The sequence below is a fragment of the Furipterus horrens genome, unplaced genomic scaffold, assembly GCF_987537825.1.
Source record: "Furipterus horrens unplaced genomic scaffold, mFurHor1.1.pri manual_scaffold_7, whole genome shotgun sequence".
Taxonomy (NCBI): Eukaryota; Metazoa; Chordata; class Mammalia; order Chiroptera; family Furipteridae; genus Furipterus; species Furipterus horrens.
This window is the reverse complement of record NW_028327177.1, coordinates 58,300,152-58,318,390: the sequence shown is the minus strand read 5'-3', so window position 1 is coordinate 58,318,390 and position 18,239 is coordinate 58,300,152. Positions and strand designations below refer to the sequence as shown.

General features: G+C 35.1%; 1 protein-coding gene across 6 annotated transcripts in view; it reads left to right on the top strand.

Moving 5' to 3' along the window:
- STAU2 (staufen double-stranded RNA binding protein 2) overlaps positions 1-18,239 on the top strand; it is a 390,312-nt gene that overhangs the window by 12,304 nt on the left and 359,769 nt on the right. For 5 of the 6 annotated variants that reach the window (XM_090283736.1, XM_090283732.1, XM_090283735.1 and 2 more), the window contains exon 2: positions 9,936-10,066. The exons of the other annotated variant lie outside the window; for it this stretch is intronic. In XM_090283736.1, coding sequence (XP_090139862.1) covers positions 9,953-10,066 — 114 coding nt within the window. In that variant the 5' untranslated portion in view covers positions 9,936-9,952. The remainder of the gene's footprint in view (positions 1-9,935; positions 10,067-18,239) is intronic. 6 annotated transcript variants of the gene reach the window in all.

Sequence of the window (18,239 nt, the reverse complement as noted above, 5' to 3'; positions counted from 1 at the left end):
CCAGAAAGGAACCCAGATAACACCCAGTTGTGAAAAGCAGCAGGGTTTCTCTCTGCCAGGGAGAGATGACTGGGCACACAGAGAGCCTCTTGAAGGGCCAATGCACAAAATTTTGTTTGCAGCCACTTAGCCTGGGCTCCAGCAGAGGGAGGGCAGAGTGAACTAGAGACACTTGAGGAGAGTGTGGGGTTGGTGGCTATGGGGAGAGAACTTAAGGAACAGGTGTCAGGATCCTGTGCTGCGGCATTCCCCATACTGCAGGAGCAATCTTACTCAGGCAGAGCACTCCTCTCCAAGAGGCATTAGTCTGAGGGGAAGCAGTAGCCCCTCTGCCTGGATTTCTCTGCCCCACCCTGTGGATTTTCAGCAGGGTTGCTGATTATAGCCTGAGGGTATATCACTGACTAGTTTAACAACTAAGGCAGAAAATACAAAGAGGCAGCCAAAATGGGAAGACAAAGAACCAAAATGAAAGAACAAGAGAATTTATCAGACAGAGGGTTTAGAATAATGATTATTAGGATACTCAACAGCATGAAAAAAGGCATATAAACCATAAAAAAGGACCAATCACAGATAATGCAATATGAAATAAATAATACACTGAAAGGAATAAACAGTAGGTTAGATGAAGGAGAGGTTTGAATCAATGATTTGGAAGACAGAAGAAAACACCCGGGCAGAGCAACAGAAAGAAAAAAGAATTTTAAAATATGAAGAGAGCTTGAGAAACATTTTGTACAACATGAAGCGTAACAGCATCCACATCATGGGAATACCAGAAAGAAAAGAGAATGAGCAAGGGACCAAGAACCTATTTGAAGAAATAATGACCAAAACTTCCCTAAGCTGGTGAAGGAAATAGACATGCAAGTCCAGGAAGCTCAGAGAGTCCCAAACAAATTGGACCAAAAGAAGCCTGCACTGAGATACATCATAATTAAAATGACAAAACTTAAAACACAAGGAGAGAATCTTAAAAATCACAAGTGAAAAGCAGGTAGTTACATACAAGGGAGCACCGATTAGACTGTCATCTGATTACTCAACAGAAACATTTCAGGCCAGAAGGGAGTCACATGAAATAATTCAAGGTGATGAAAAGCAAGGACTTAACAACCAAAGCTATTTTACCCAGCAAGGCTATCGTTTAAAATCAAAGGAGAAATAAGGAGCTTCACAGACAAGAAAAAGCTAGAGGAATTAACACCAAACCAGTACTGCAACAAATGTTAAAGGGCTTGCGAAGAAGAAAGGAGGAGTTGCCAGAGGACAAGGAGAAGGATAAGAAAAAGAATACATATCTACCAAAAGTCACCTTAAATATAAATGGTTTAAATGTCCCCCCAAAAGAAATAGGGTAGCTGAATGGATAAGAAAACCAGACCCATATGTATGCTGCCTCCAAGAGACCCATCTCAGATAGAAAGATACACACAGACTAAAAGTAAAGGGATGGAAAAAGATATTTCATGCAAATAGAAAGGAAAAAAAGCTGGGAAGCAGTAGTTATATCCCACAAAATAGACTTTAAAACTGAAGTTATAGTAAGAGACAAAAAGAATAATGATAAAGATGAGATTATAACCCTGGGAAACATTTATGCACCCAGCATAGGAGCACCTAAATATGAAAAGCAAACCATGATGGACATAAAAGGAGAGAGCGACAGAAATACAGTCATAGCTGGGGATTTTAACACCCCATTGACATCAATGGATAGATATTCCAGACAGAAAACCAACAAGAAGATAGTGGCCTTTTGTGATACATTAGATCAAATGGATTTCATTAATATCTTCAGAGCTTTTCACCCTAAAGACGCAGAATATACATACTATTCAAGTGCACATGGAACATTTTCTAGGATAGACCACGTGTTAGGGCACATGTCAATAAATTTAAGAAGATTAAAATCATATAAAGATTCTTCTCTGACAACAATGCTATGAAACTAGAAATTAACCACAAGAATACTGAAAAACAAGCAAAGACATGGAAGCTAAATAACATGTTATCAAACAATGAATGGGTCAACAATGAGATCAAGGAGGAAATTAAGATACCTTGAAACAAATGAAAATGAGGACACAACAACCCAAAATCTGTGGGCCACTGGGAAAGCAACCCAAAGAGATGAATTCATAGCATTACAGGCCTATATCAAAAACAAGAAAAAGCTCAAACAAATGATCTAACACACTTAAAGGAATTTGAAAAAGAACAATAACAAAGCCCAAAGTGAGTAGAAGGCAGGAAATAATAAAGACCAGAGATGAAATAAAAGAGTCTAAAAAATGATACAGAAGATCAGTGAATCAAAGGACTAGTTCCTTGAAAAGATGTAAACAAGATTGGCAAACCTTTAATCAGACTCATCCAGAAAGAAAAAAAAAGGACTCAAATAAAATCAGAAATGAAAGAGGAGAGCTAACTGACACCAAAGAAACACAAAGGATTGTAAGAAAATATCATGAACAACTATATGCCAACAAACTGGACAACCTGGATGAAAGGGATAAATTCCTAGAAACATACAATCCTCCAAAACTAAATCAGGAAGAATCAGAGAATCTGAATAGACAGATTTCACCTAGTGACATGGAAGCAGTAATCAAAAAACTCTGAACAAACAAAAGCCCTGGACCTTCTCAAACTATTTCATAAAATTCGAGAGGAGGGAAGGCTCCCAAACTCATTTTATGAGGCCAGCATTATCCTAATTCCAAAGCCAGACAAAGACACTACCAAGAAAGAAAATTATAGGCCAATATTCCTGATGAACATAGACGCTAAAATCCTCAACAAAATATCAGCAAACCGAATACAGCAGTGCATCAAAAAGACCATGATCAGTTGGGATTTATTCCAGGAATGCATGGTTGGTACAGCTTTCACAAATCAATAAATGTGATTCTCCACCTAAACAAATTGAAGGATAAAAACCACATTATCATATTAATAGATGCAGAAAAAGCTTTTGGTAAAATCCAACACTCATTTATGATAAAAACTCTCAGCAAAGTGGGATTAGAGGGGCCATACCTAAACAGAATGAAGGCCGTATATGACAAGCCTACTGCCAGCATCATACTCAATGGGCAAAAACTACAAGCATTTCCCTTAAGATTGGGAACAGGACAGGGATGTCCACTTTCCCCTCTTATTCAATGTAGTACTGGAAGTCCTAGCCATGGCAATCATAGAAGAAGAAACAAAGGGCATCCAAATTGGAAAGAAAGAAGTAAAACTCATTTTTTGCAGATGACATGATACTGTACATAGAGAACCCCAATGATGTCACCCAAAAACTACTAGAACTAGTAAATGAATTCAACAAAGTAGCAGGATATAACATTTATATCCAGAAATCAGTTACATTTTTATATGCCAATGATGAAATAACAGAAAGAGAAATTAGGAAAATAATCTCATTCACAATTGCTACAAAAAGAATAAAATACCTAGGAATAAACCTAACCAAGGATGTAAAAGTCCCGTACTCAGAAAATTACAAGACACTGAAGAATGAAATTGAAGAAGATACAAATAAGTGGAAATACATACCATGTTCATGGACAGGAATAATTAACATAATTAAAAAGTCCATACAACCCAAAGCAATCTATAGATCTAGCACAATTCCTATCATGATTCCATTGATAGGAATTTAACAGAACTAGAGCAAATATTTCAAAAATTTATATGGAACCGCAAAAGACCCCGCATATCGAAAGTGATCCTGAGAAAGAAAAAGTTTGAGGAATCACACTACCTCTTATGAAACTATACTGTAAGGCCATAGTAACCAAAACAGCATGGTACTGGCATAAAAGCAGACCAGTGGAACAGAATAGAGAGCCCAGAAATAAACCCACACCTTTTTAGTCAATTAATATTTTACACAGAAAGCAAGTACATATCATTGGCTAGAGATAGTTTATTCAATAAATGGTGTTGGGAAAATTGGATGATATATGCAAAAAAATGAAACTAGTCCACCTTCTTACACCACACACAAGAATAAATTCAAAATGGATAAAGACTTAAAGGCTAGACCCAGAATCATAAAAATCCTATAAGAAATACAGGCAGCAAAGCCTTGGACATGAGTTGTAGCAGTATTTTATCATATATATTTCCCCAGGCAAGGGAAACAAAAGCAAAATAAGAAAATCAGATAAGACTACATCAAACTAAAAAGATTTTGCACAGAAAAGGAAAACATCAATAAAATAAAAAAACAACCCACCGTATGGGAGAATATATTCACCAATACCTCTGGTAAGTGGTTAATACCCAAAATTTATAATGTACTTAAAATCTCAATGCCAAAAACAAACAACCCAATATAAAATGGGCAATCGACCTGATAGACGCTTCTCCAAAGAGAACATACAGGTGGCCGAGAGACAATACGAAAAGATCCTAACATCACAAATCATCAGAGAGACGCAAATTAAAACCACAATGAGATACCACCTCACAGAGGTCAGAATGGCTATAATCAATAAATCAACAAACAACAAATGCTGGCGCAGATGTGGAGAAAAGGGAACCCTAGTGCACTGTTGGTGAGAATGCAGACTGGTGCAGCCCCTGTGGAAAGCAGTATGGAGATACATCAAAAAATTAAAAGTGGATCTACCTTTTGATCCACGCCCTTGCCTTTACTTATATGATTGTTTTTCACCTTTATCAGTCTAATGGGATAAATTATATTTCACTGAGTTCAAATTTTCATTTATTTAAACATTAGGTTTTTTAATACATGTGCTTACTTAATAAATTATATTGTGAGTTAATTGTGCATGCATTTTCCCTGTTTTCTATTGGATTTAAAAACATTTATATCATCTTTGTATTTTATGGATGTTAACAATTTGTCTTTATGTGTTGTAAGTATTTCTCCTCCAGATTGCGGACATTTTTAGTGTTATTTTTTATGTGCTTTACTGTATGAAAGTTTTATATTTTGTGTTGTTTACTCTGTCAGTTTGTCCCATTATGACTTAGGTTTCTCATCTTATAGAAGAGCCTTCTATGTTACAGGATTATGATGAATATTTACCTAGGTTTTCTTGTGCTTTGTCATATTTTTTATTTTAATACTTCTGTAATTTATTTTTGTATTTATATGAGTTAGAAACTTAATTTTTTCCTGGTTGGTAGCCAACTATAATAGAGCAATTTGATGCTTGGTTAGTGATTTTTCATGGACAACCTTAGGTTATAGTATAATTTGAAGTTACAAGGTTTGTTTCAGTCATATATATGGAGAGGTAGTCACATTCCTCCTCAAAGGCAGGAGCAAGTGTGAAGTAAATTCCTTTGCTCTCTTGACTATTTTCTTTCTTTTTATTTTACCGGGGAATTAGGATGAGTCCCTTCCAATAGCAGGGAATAGGGAAAGGGAAGCTGGCAAAGAGACAGAAACTGTCCAAATCATTTCTGGGACCAGGGATGGAAGTGAATTCTTCTGTTGGCAGGTGAGGTAGATAGATGGTGACTTCGCTGGCAACAGCTCTAGCTGCAGCCTAACTACTTCACAAACATTGCTACTCTCAGTCCTGGCTTAGGAAACTTTTGGTGTTTTGATGGATTTTGGTCAATTTTTTTTTGCTACTTCGTCGTATGCATTCTGTAGACTGCTAATGACATCCTTAGGTTTTCTGGAATGTGATGTGCTTTATTTGCTTTCTTCTTGCTGTTATGCTCTGGACAAGCCTGGACTGTCTTCTTCCCTTGATAACTTGGTGAATTTCTACTTTGCTTAACTATCTAATTACCACCTCTTGAAACCTACCTTTTATCCTCCTTTCACCTACTGCATTCCTGTAACAGCATTATTATGGCACTTACCATATTGTAGTTTATGGACTGGTTCATTTGTGTTTTTTCTTGTACTAGACTGTGAGTTCCTTTGGGACAGGGGCTCTTCTTGTTTATTGAAAACTGTGAGCTACATTATTTTGGTACAGTTTGTAGATTCAAGTTTCAGAGAGTACAGGACATTTTATAAATATTATGAATAGAGTCAATCTAAAAAAATAGAGAGAAATCTATATTTTAGTTGAGTGTGCAGATATTGTTATTATAAATAGCTATTTTATTAATGTTATTTACCAAAGTTACAGAGCGGTACCTACAAAAATACTTCATATTAACGAAGATAAAATATGAAAAATCTTAACATAATTTATATCATGTGGAAATTTTTCAGTGGAAAGCCAACTTATGATGTTATAATAAGTCAGTGGAAAAATAACAAATACAGAATATCAAATATATCTGTATGAATCAGATCAGCTTATCGTAACAGAATATTTTAACTCAGAACATTTTAGCTTAGAAAGCCATGAAAAAAGTTTATAAAACCCTATCACTGTTTTCATATTTGATGGTAGTATTTTAACAACTTTTTTATAATCAGAGTAATAATGCATTCTTATCATTGTTAGTGTGTCTTACGTCATCTCATTTAACCCATACCATCAAACAGTAATATAAAAATAACTATTATTTCTATCTTACTGTCCAGGAAAGCAATATTTAAGTACTTTTTCAAGATCCCAGAGAAGTTTAAAACAGGCTGTTTACCATTGTGTGGCATTTGCTGTCTCAAAAGCAAAGTCTTATATTGTGAATTCCATTATCATTAATTTTATTTACTTCTGAGCAGTCCTTTGCTATTCCAGCCACCAGATGGACTTGAAGCCTATTTCAGAGTAGCTCATTGAAGACATTCTTAGCAACTGTATGTATATTTCTCATTTTTTCAACTGTTGACTTTTTAAAAAGTGACATATAAATTAAGTTTATAGATCTTAATTTTAAAAACATTTAAAAAGAGATTTTATTTATTTATTTTCAGAGAGAGGGGAAGGGATGAAGAAAGACAGGGAGAGAAATATCGATGTGTGAGAGAAATATTGAACTGTTTCCTCTTGCCTCTTGCCTTTTGCATGACCCTGACCCTAACTGGGGACCTGGCTTGAAACCCAAGCATGTGCCCCAGCTGGGAATCAAACCAGTGACCTTTTGGTTCACAGGCCGGCACTCAATCCACTGAGCCACGCCAGCTAGAGCAAATCTCAATTTTTGTAGACAAGTTTGTTATGTAATTTTGTAGATACGTTATCAAAATTTTAGTTTAATTTTGACTTACTGGTCCATCACTGAGCTCTGTGAAGTAGTTAATACTAATACAATTTCTGATTAAATAGAGGAACAGCTATTTAAAGTTTTAATCGTTTCGTAGAACAAATGATTTCAACTAGGACTAATTATTTTTAAATTTACCAACTTGAAACAGTTTGGATTTTAGCTATAAAGTTTTATTGAAGTGAGATCTTGCATGTGTTTTGCATACTTTTCAGCCCAAAACTTCAGTTATACATTAAAATGTTTTATTGAATTCATGTTGTTTTTATGAAGCAGAAAGTCAAAATAAATAGAATATAAGTTTAATACCATATTATTAGTTAGCACTTTCCTTTAATATATTAAAAGTCTATGCTATTAACATTTTTCATACTGTAAAATTGTCACATTATGCTTGCAATGTTCCTACAAGTTTTGTCATTACAAAAGATGAATATGCAGCATTGCTGAGTTATGAAAATTATATAGTAACAGTATAAATGCTATTTCAGAGTTATGCAAAATTGACTGATTCTTACCATACTTTAATATTCTCTCATTTTTAACAAATTTTTCATTTTTTGTTTTCCTTTTTTTTTAAATATTCAGGTAGCTGTATTATCTGTTGCACTCGAGTATTTAATGCCATGCTATGCAAGGACCAAAATTGATTATAGCCCCAGGTCACCTTTTACTTAATGTAATGAATGACTCTGGTACAATTTATAAAATGTTTATTTGAATGATGAACAATAAAATCAGTAAAATGTAGGTTTTCTCAAAACTCTCTTGACTTACTCTTGTCTTTTTTGTGTTGTTCCAACCAATAATGATTACTAGGTTTTGTTTGTTTGTTTTTGTAAGCCACTTGAAATTGTTTAATTGTAGAATCAGTTGTTATCTATATTGGCCTTACAAATTGGTTGCTTAGATTCTCTTTCCTTTTACTTATGCCCTATTAGGTATTTATATAGTTTTCTTATAAAGTAATTTCTTAATTGTAATGATTGTGATCAAGTTACTATAGGAAATTATTGGTCCTGTAAAGAGTATTAAAAAGTTAAAAATACGTTATTTTCTACATTAAACTTTACTATAGAATGTTTGAAGATGAAGTTCCTAAAACCAACTATTTCCATTCATTTCATGTATTCTCCATACATTGCTACTCAGTTTAATTGAGCAGGAAGCAATCCACTTGCATGTTCTCACACTGACTCATGAGAGATGGAAGAAAAACTAAAAAGCAATTAAATGTGTCAATAGATGCAATGAAGGAAAACATAGGATAAAATTTAATATAGTATTAGGAAAACTTCTGAAGCTGTAATAATTGTGATAGAATTTAGAATATCACTCATTTAAAAACCTTAACCTCATAACAGCCTGTGAGCTAAGTAGGATAGATTTCATTACCTTTATTTTACAGATAAAGAATAGAGGCTTAGTAAATTTAAGTAAAAATCATTAAGACCTTGCAGGTTAGAGAATGATTTCTTAAGGCATGAAAAACACAGTCCAAAGAAGATTCATAAATATAATCTATAGAATAATCAATAGAAAGATGGACAAGTAATTCCCAGAAGAGGAAACCCCAATGATCAATAACATGAGAAAATGATTAGCCTCACTTGTAATCTGTGAATGCAAATTAAAATAGTGGGGAAAACAAAAAAACAATAGTGGAATACAATTTGTCAAATATCAGGTTATCAAAAATTAGAATACCAGACCACACTGCCTGTTTTTAGGGTTGAGGGAGATGGTAATTCTCATGCTGCTGCAGAAGGTAATTGTGTATAATCATTCTTGGTGCCGTTTGGCAGCATGTTTTACCTGTGGATTAAGAAGCGGATATGATATCGTGATAGAAATTATACAGCAGTTAAAGGTAATGTACTAAATATATGTAAGTTACAATCTCAAAAACATTAAGAGTGCAGAAAGCAATGAAAATGATATATTTATTTTATTACTATTTATGTGACTATAAGATCACATATATCAAGACTATGTATTTTTTCATGGATATGAATGCATGCATATGAATTATTTAAAATACCCCAGAGGGATATATTCTAAATTCATGTAATAGTGGTTTCTAGAATAGTGAAAGGAACTTAACTGTAAAATAATACTTTTTTTTTTTTTGGTAAATAAGAATTAAAGGAAACATGGAAAATGTTAATTTCAGTTCTGGATGCTAAAAACATGGGTATTTGTTAGATTATTCTACTCATATTTTAAAGTTTTTATTTAAAAATAGAAAAAAATTATTATAAAATAGTAGTTGAAAGAGCTAGTACTTAAATTTAGGACTTGTTTCCCAAGTCTAGAGCTTTTCAATTAATATGCTGCCTCAAAATAAGAAGGAAAAAAAAAAGATCAAAGGATAGAAAAAGTAGAGAAAATTGAATTTTGTAGTAATAAGAACCAGGAGAATTATGTGTTTATATTGAAATTTTTTAACAGGAAAGGAAAGTTATAAGATATGTTAGAAATTATTATAATCCTATATTATTTCAAAATCTTGAAGCATGCTATTATCACACATGTATAAGTAGCAACTTAGGTACTTAGGAAAAAGTTAATTTATTGTTTAAAATGTGATATATATTTCTGTTGCATGTAATGGAAGACATCAGATGGTTTGGTTCTTTTAATATAAAATTTATGAAAATAATTTAATCCAAATATACAACCTGATTTCAAACTAAAAGAGTAAAATTTAGCTTTTCTTCCATTTTGTAAAGTCAAGGATGACAAAAACTTTATAGCCTTTTTATTTACAGCTTCTCTCCAAGATAAAATGGCAAACCTCAAAGAGAAAACTCCAATGTGTCTGGTAAATGAGTTAGCCCGTTTCAATAGAGTCCAACCCCAGTATAAACTTCTGAAAGAAAGAGGGCCTGCTCATTCGAAGGTAAGGTTATGAATAGAGGTGGTGAGAATGTTTATCAAAGTCTATCAGATTTATCATCTCCAATTGTAATTGTGCTTCATTTGGTGGGAGGGGGTAGCCGATGGCTTGAAGACTCTTAGTTCTATATGAAAAATATTCTGAAGTTTGTAACTAGACAATTTTGTAGCTTATTATGGTTTACAAAACTCAGATAACAGTACTTCACAAAATGACATAAGATATGGATTTTTGATTTTCTTTTTGTAAATTAAGAAACTCAGGCACAGAAAAGTTAAGTGACTTGCTTAGTAGTTCATAAATGCCCGTGCCAACATTTGGGTGTATTCTTTGGCTCCCAAGTATATTATACTGCTTTTTCCATTAAATCATAAATGCTACAGTAAAAATACAAGGATAGCAATGGTTACCTAATGAGACGTATTTTCCATTAATTCTAAGATTCACTATTTATAAAAGTTCTGTAACCAATATTGTTATTATCCGTACATTCACTTGTAATATTTTTCTTTTAAATGAAAAGCAACTTATATTTATATATAGCCTTATAATATATGTTTACATATATACATGTTTCAAAGAAATCTGTAATGCATTTATGTTTGAGCTCAATTCATCTGTTTTAAAAAATCTCAGTTGTGCATAAATTTCTTTGGTACATTTTAAATCTTGGATATTGGAGATTATGATAATGAGCATCAATTTTTGTATATAATGTGGAAGCAATAGATTCTAAAAGTTGGTTAATCCTTGTAATGCAGCTAGCCTTTGGATTATTTAATTGTTTTCCAGCATCTCCTTTAAAGAAGGAAAATAAGATGAAATTAAAATCCATCAATTTTGTTTTCTATTAGAATCTTTTATGAAGGATCTATGGGCAACAATTTAATTTGTATATAATGTCTTTTGTGCAGAGAAGAAGGTTATGGCTTTGGTCTGCCTGTGTACATATTTTCTCTTTCATCCCCACTAATTCATACCCATTTCATATTCATTCTGTTTCTGTCCTTAATCATGCTGAACTGTTTGCATTTCTTAGAATGCTTCATGTTATTTTCACATCTCTTTGACTTTGCCTTTGTAGTAGTGTCTCTCTGCTAGGAAGGTCCTTTTGCTCTTGTTCATTTTTAAACACCCAGCTTACATATCACATCTTCCAGACCCCTGTGCATCTTCTCTGAACCTTCCATTGGGCCTCCAGCAGGACCCTACAGCTTTCTCAGTTGCTGTGCAATGGTATATATTGGTCATTATTGTTGACCAATATAGACTGAGCTTTTTTAGAAGTATTGAAGATTTATTTTCTGTGTTACTATTCCTCTAGTATATGTCCTGTTTGCTCCTTATTGCCAAATCCAGGTAATCCTAGAGATCCTCTCCCTTCTCTATTTTGAATTTCACAACAGACTGACTTCACCATGCTCCGCGCCTCCTGCCCCCTGCCTTGTCTCCCGCCCTCTCATGGTAGTCATTAACCTCTGGGTGATTTCATCACATTCCTCGTGGCTCACTTTCACTCTAACCGTCATCCTGTTTTAATTTTTGGTGATTTTACTGTCTATAAATGATTGTTCCAACATGCCTACCACTTTTTTGCACATTTCCAGATATTTTGTCTTCCACTCATTCTTGTGTCACATTGTTGACCTTGTCATTACCAATAACTGCAAGACCTCCATGATTTTTAAAAAATCTCACCTGAGGAAATTTTTTCCTTGCCTGAGAGATAGAGAGAGAGAGAGAGAGAGAGAGAGAGAGAGAGAGAGAGAGAGAGAGAGAGAGAGAGAAACATTGATTGGTTGCCTTCTCATAGGTGCCCAAACCAGGGATTGAATCCATAACCTGGGTATGTGCCCTGACTAGGATTTGAACCTGCAACCTTTCAGTTACAGGACAACACTCTAACCAACTGAGCCACATCAGCCAGTGCAAGACCTCCATGACTTTTTAATGTCAAGCATTCACCTCTCTCTGACACCTAACTTCCTAGTCCATCCCCTTTAATAGTTTAGCTTTGGTAGTTCTTCCATACAACAAATCCATCGATTCTACCACCCTTTTACGATTCTCACTTCCCTCAGTCCTCACCTGGTTCCTTGTCCAGCTGAAATTCCATATGCCTTGTAAGTGCCTTTAGCTGTCTTGCCCCTGTTAGCAGCATCCCAGCCTAAACCTGAATTTGGCCTTCCCTTCTGAATTACGATGAACTGCTTGTAGAGTAACCAACCCCACGATTTCTGTACTAGATGCTACCCTGTCTCACCTATTCCAGACCATTCCTCCAGCTTCCCTTTCCTTCCCTTCCCTTTCTGCTGTGTAACTAATTTCCCTTTCTAATGGGTTGGGTTTCTAGTGGTGAAAGCAGGCCACAGAGACTCACTGTGGTCACATTCTTATTTGGGAAGTACAGACCTAGCTGAATTTATGTGCTTTCCTTTTTCCTCCGTTCAGTCTTTCAGAATCTGAACAGCTTAGGGCAGCTTTCAATATGTGACTGTTAAATAAAAATAATTATTTTAATGTCTGCCTTGTCCCCTTTTGTTTTTCTGTTTACATATTAATGGAACTCTAAAGTAATTTATTATACCTTATATTAATGTGAGTGACTGTGACATTGCTGTATCTCCTAGGTACTTCAACATAGTTCTTTCATTTTTTTCTGTGGATTATTGTTTTGATTTGCTTAAATCTATAAAGGAGGCTAGTATTATGTAGGGTATAATACGTAAGAGAACCCACAATAACATAAAATGGTATTTTCTTTTTTTTCTTTATTTCCCTGTTTTGATAAATTGTCGGTGTTTATGACTAAGTGCTAAGAGTGCTGTGCTGCACTGGCACTTTGGGAAGGTTTTCTTTGGGATAGATAATACCCGAGTGAGGTATTATCACCTGTGGTCTTGAAGCCAAGAGGTCTTTTTTTTCTTTTTTTTTTTTTTTTTTTTTTTTTTGCCAGGCTTGATCTTTGCCCTACATCACCCAGCTTGTGTGGCCTTGAGGAGCTAACTTAGTCTCTGTTTTCTCATCTTTAATTTGAGAAATACAGTACCTGTTCTTGTGTGGTATCATGGCATGATGTTTTGTAAATTCTTAGCAATTACGTTGATGATGGGGTTACCCAGGTAAATTTATCATTGCTTGTTAGTAGTGTATAGGGTTTTAAAAAATCCTTGGTAAAATAATTACTGAGTATTTGCTGTGCGACAGGCACTGTTTCTGCACTGAAGCTTTCTCTTTTGCCATCTTCTGTGATGTTGCTCTTTGTGTATTCTGGTTACAAGTCCTTTATTGGATATACTCGGCAAATATTTCCTCCTAGTCTGAGCCTTATCTTTTCTTTTTAAAGACTTTATTTATTTATTTTTAGTGAGAGGGGAAGGGAGGGAGAAAAAGAGGGAGAGAAACATCCATATGCGAGCGAAACCTCCGTTGGTTGCCTCTTGCACGCCTCCCATACTCCTCCAACCCAGGGCTTGGCCAGCAACCCAGGCATGTGCCTGGTCTGGGAATCGAACCAGTGTGGGATGACCGCCAACTCATTGAGCTACATTAGTCAGGGCTTATCTTTTTTTAAGTGTCTTTGGAGAACAGTTAATAATTTTGATGAATTTTACATCCATTTGTTCTCATGTAGTTGTGCTTTTGGTTTCATATCTATGGAATCTTTTTTTTTTTAAAGATTTTATTTTTATTTATTTTTAGAGAGAGGGGAAGGAAGGGAGAGAGAGAGGGACAGAAACATTGATTTAAGGGAAAAACATTGATTAGGTTGCCTCTTGCAGGTCCCCAGGTGGGGACCTGGCCTGCAGCCCGGGCATGTGACCTGACTGGGAATTGAACTGACGACCCTTAAGTTTTCAGGCTGGTGCTCAGTCCACTGAACCACACCAGCCAGTGCATATCTACGAAATCTTTACACAAAGATTTTAAGATTTTCTTTTATGTTATATTGTAGATATTTTATAGTTCTAGGTTTGACACTTGGCCTTAACATTTAGGTCTAATTGTCATTTTGAGTTAATTTTTGTATGTGATGTGAATTATGGAACATGTTTATTATTATTACTATTATTTGCATACATCCAGTTGTTGAAGAAATGATTCTTTTTACATTGCATTGCCTTTGTCCCTTTTTCAAAAATCAGCTATGTATGTGTTTGTTTATTTGTGGACTCTGTTCTGTTCTGTTGATCTATTTTCCTATCTTTATGCAAATACTATGCTGTTTTGATTATTGTAGCTTTATAATTCTTGAAATCTCATAGTATTAGCTCTCTAATTTTGTCCTTTTTCAGAATTGCTTTGGTTATTTTCCATCCTTTGCATTTTCATATGAATTTTAAAGTGAGCTTATCCATTCTGTAAAATGCCCTGCTAGGAGTTTAAATAAAACTGCCATGAATTTATAACTCAATTTGGTGAAAATTAACATATTAGAAAAATGGACTTTTCCAGCCTATCAACAAAATATATCTCTCATTTATTTACTCTTTAATTTCTATCAACAGTGTTTTGTACTTTCATTGGACAGGTATTTCACATCTTTTAGATTTATCCTCAGTATTTCATATTTTTGATGCTAATGTTAGTGGTATTTTTATATTTTAGTTTCTATTTGTTTCTATTAATCATTGCTGGTCTATAAAAATACACTGATTTTTATATAGTATTCTACAATCATGTTAAACTCACATATCAGTTCTAGTAGCTTTTTCTTTTTTTAGATTTTATTTATTTACTTTTTAGAGAGAGGGGAAGAGAAGGAGAAAGAGGAAGAGAAAAATCAATGTGTGGTTGCCTCTCGTGCCCCCACCTGGGGACATGGCGCACAACCCAGGCATGTGCCCTGACTGGGATTCGAACTGGCAACCCTTTGGTTCACAGGCCAGTGCTCAATCTGCTGAACCACACCAGCCAGGGCCAGCATTTTTTCCCAATATTGTTTCCACATGCCACTTATGAATAAAGACAATTTTAGATTTCATTTCCAATCACAATGGTTTTTGTTTATTTTTTTATTTTTTTTAAGGGATTAAAATTTGCACTCATTTAATGTTAAGTGACAGTGGACACAAGCAACGCTAAAAACACCATATGATCCCAGTTAACATTTTTTAAAAATGTACCCACAGGGAAAAAAGCCTAATAGTGTTTTCTAGGTTGTGATATTTGGATGATTTCTTTCTTTTTTTAATATGCTTTATTGATTATGCTGTTACAGTTGTCCCAATTTCTTTTCCCTTTGCTCCCCTCCACCCAGTGACCCCTCTCCTTCCAGCTGTTACCCCACCTTAGTCCATGCCCATTGGTTGTGCGTATAGTTCTTTTCAACATCTTCCTGTCTACTCCATTCCCTCCTACTATGCTTCTTAATTCCTGTACCGTCTCCCTCCCTTTCCCCCATCCCCCTCCCAGCTGACCTCCCCCCAATATGCTCCCCATACCTATAATTCTTTTCCCACTCTTGCTGCCTACTTAGTTTGCCTTTGTTTCGGTTCCCTAACTTTTGTTGTTGGTTGTCATGATACATTTTCATTTTACTGTTCATAGTTTTGATCCTCTTTCTCCTCAACAAGTCCCTTTCACATTTCATACAACAGTGGTTTGGATCTGATGAACTCCTTGAGTTTTACTTTGTCCTGGAAGCACTTTCTCTGCCCTTCTATTGTGAATGACAGCTTCGCTGGATAGAGTAATCTTGGTTGTAGATTTCTGCTTTTCATTACTTTGAATGTTTCTTTCCAGTCCCTTCTTGACTGCAGAGTTTCTTTTGAGAAATCAGCTGATAGTCTTATTGGGACCCCTTTGTATGTAATTCTCTTCTTCTCTCTTGCTGCTTTTAAGATTCTCTCTTTATCCTTAATTTTTGACATTTTGATTATAATGTGTCTTGGTGTTGTTCTCCCTGGGTCCAGTTGTTTTGGAACTCTCTCTGCTTCCTGGACCTGTAAGTCTATTTCCTTCTCCAAGTTAGGGAAGTTCTGCTTCATTATTTTTTCACATAATTTTTCAATTTCTAATTCTTATTTACCTTCTGGCAACCCTGTGTTTTGGATGTTGGCTGGCTTATAGCTGTCCCATAGGTTTCTGATCCTCTCCTCTTTTTCCTCACTTTTCATTTCCTCTTTTGCACTGGTTGACTGTTCCTTCCCTGTGTTCCGATTTGTTGATTTGACCCCTGGTTTTCCTTCCCTCATCACTTGTTTCGTATGTGTTTTTGTTCATTTCAGCAGGACTAGCCTTCATTCCTTCCCCATCTTGTTTAAGATCTGCTGTTAGGTCTGTAAGCACTTTTATAAGCAAAGTTCTGAACTGTGCCTCAGAAAGATTTTCTATCTGCTGAGCTGTTAGATCAGATATTTGCTATCTGGTCAGCTGCATGATTGGGATCTCTATCATGATCTGTGCCATCCTGACCATTTTGTGTTTACCTTTGCTTCTTGCTTCTTGGGCGGGGCTGTCACACCTCCTACACTCATCACTACTGGGTGACCCTTCTCACCATGCTGTAGCGTTTTGTTTGTAGGGGCAGGGGTCCAAGATTGATTCTTGCCATTTACTCTCCCCTGAGAGACTGTGAGCTTCTTCATTTGTCCGTAACCCCTCCAGCCTTCACAGTCTGAGGCAATGGGGCTCTGCTTTTCCCGGCATTGGAATCGCGAGCTGACGGGTCTGGTCTGCAGCCTGGGGTGCTCCCCAGGGGTTTCTCACCTCTTTTTAAATACGGGTGTCTGTGCTTACTGCTGTCCCATTGCCATCGCTGCAGCTGCCACTGCCAGCACAGCTTGACCTCTCTGCCCCGGCTTTTCCCCTCTTACCCGTCCAGACAAGTACCACTTTTTTTATAGCTTCATATGTTGGACTTCCATGTAGCTTTATTTTCTGGGACTTCTGGTTATTTCTGGTTTTGTAGTAGATGTATTCCTTCTTAGTTGTGGAGTGAGATGGAGCGTGTCAGTCTAGGCCTCCATCTTGGCCGGAAGTTCTCAATGTTCTTTATTTATTCTTCCCTAATTACATTGGCTAGAATGTACAGTACAGAGTTGAATAGAAGTCATGGTAGCCAATATCTCTAACTCGTTCCTTATCTTATGGGCAATCATTTACATTTTCCCCCATTAATTGTGGTGTTAGATATAGCATTTTTTTGTAGATGCCTTTTAACAGATTGAGGAAATTCTTTTATACTTATCATTTCCTGAGAGTTTTTAACCTGAATAGATGTTGACTTTTATATATGGTTCTACATTGATTGAGATGTTGTATGGTTTTCTGTTTTTAATCTTTTGACATTGTGAATTACATTGATTCTCAAATGTGGGAACAACCCTGGTATTCCTAGAATAAAGCACTTGGTTAAAATGTTATCTCATTTCTATATTGAGGGATTCCATTTGTTATTACTTTGTTAAGGATTTTTACATTTACCTGTATGAGAGATATTGGTCTATAGTTCTATTTTGTTTTCTTTAATAGTATCATACTCTGGTTTTTGGTATCAAGGTAATGTTGGTTTCATAGAATAAGCTGGGGAATGTGACTTCTTCAATTTTTAGAAGAGTTTGTATAAATTGGTATTATTTCTCCTTAGATATTTAGTGGAATTTATCATTGAAACCATCTTGGCCTGGAGTTTTCTTTGTGGAAAGAGTTTTAACTACATATTTATTTTCTTTGACATACATAAGGCTATTGGAGTTATCTACAATATTTCTTCTTGAATGCGCTTTAATAATTTGTGTCTTTCAAGGAACTTAGGTTGTTGAGCTTACTGTCATAAAATTGTTAGGAAATGTTCCCTTGTTATCTCTAATACTTGAAGAACCTGTGGTGATATTCCCTCTCTTATTCTTGATATTAGTAATTTGTGTCTTCTCTTTTTTCATGATTATTCTGGCTAGAGGTTTACCAATTTCATTGATCTTTGCAAAAAAATTAGCTTTTGGTTTTACATATTGATATTTTTCTCTTAATGTTCTTTTTTTTGTTTTAATCTTTGCTTTTATCTTTATTAATTTTTTTCTGTTTACTCAGATTTAATTTGCTCTTTTTTTTCTAATTTCTTAAGATAGAAGCCAAAATTAATCTTACTTTTTTTTTTAATATAGGCATATATAGTGTTAGAAATTGGTAAATGTTTTATGGGAAATTGAGAACTCATGTATATTCTGTTCTT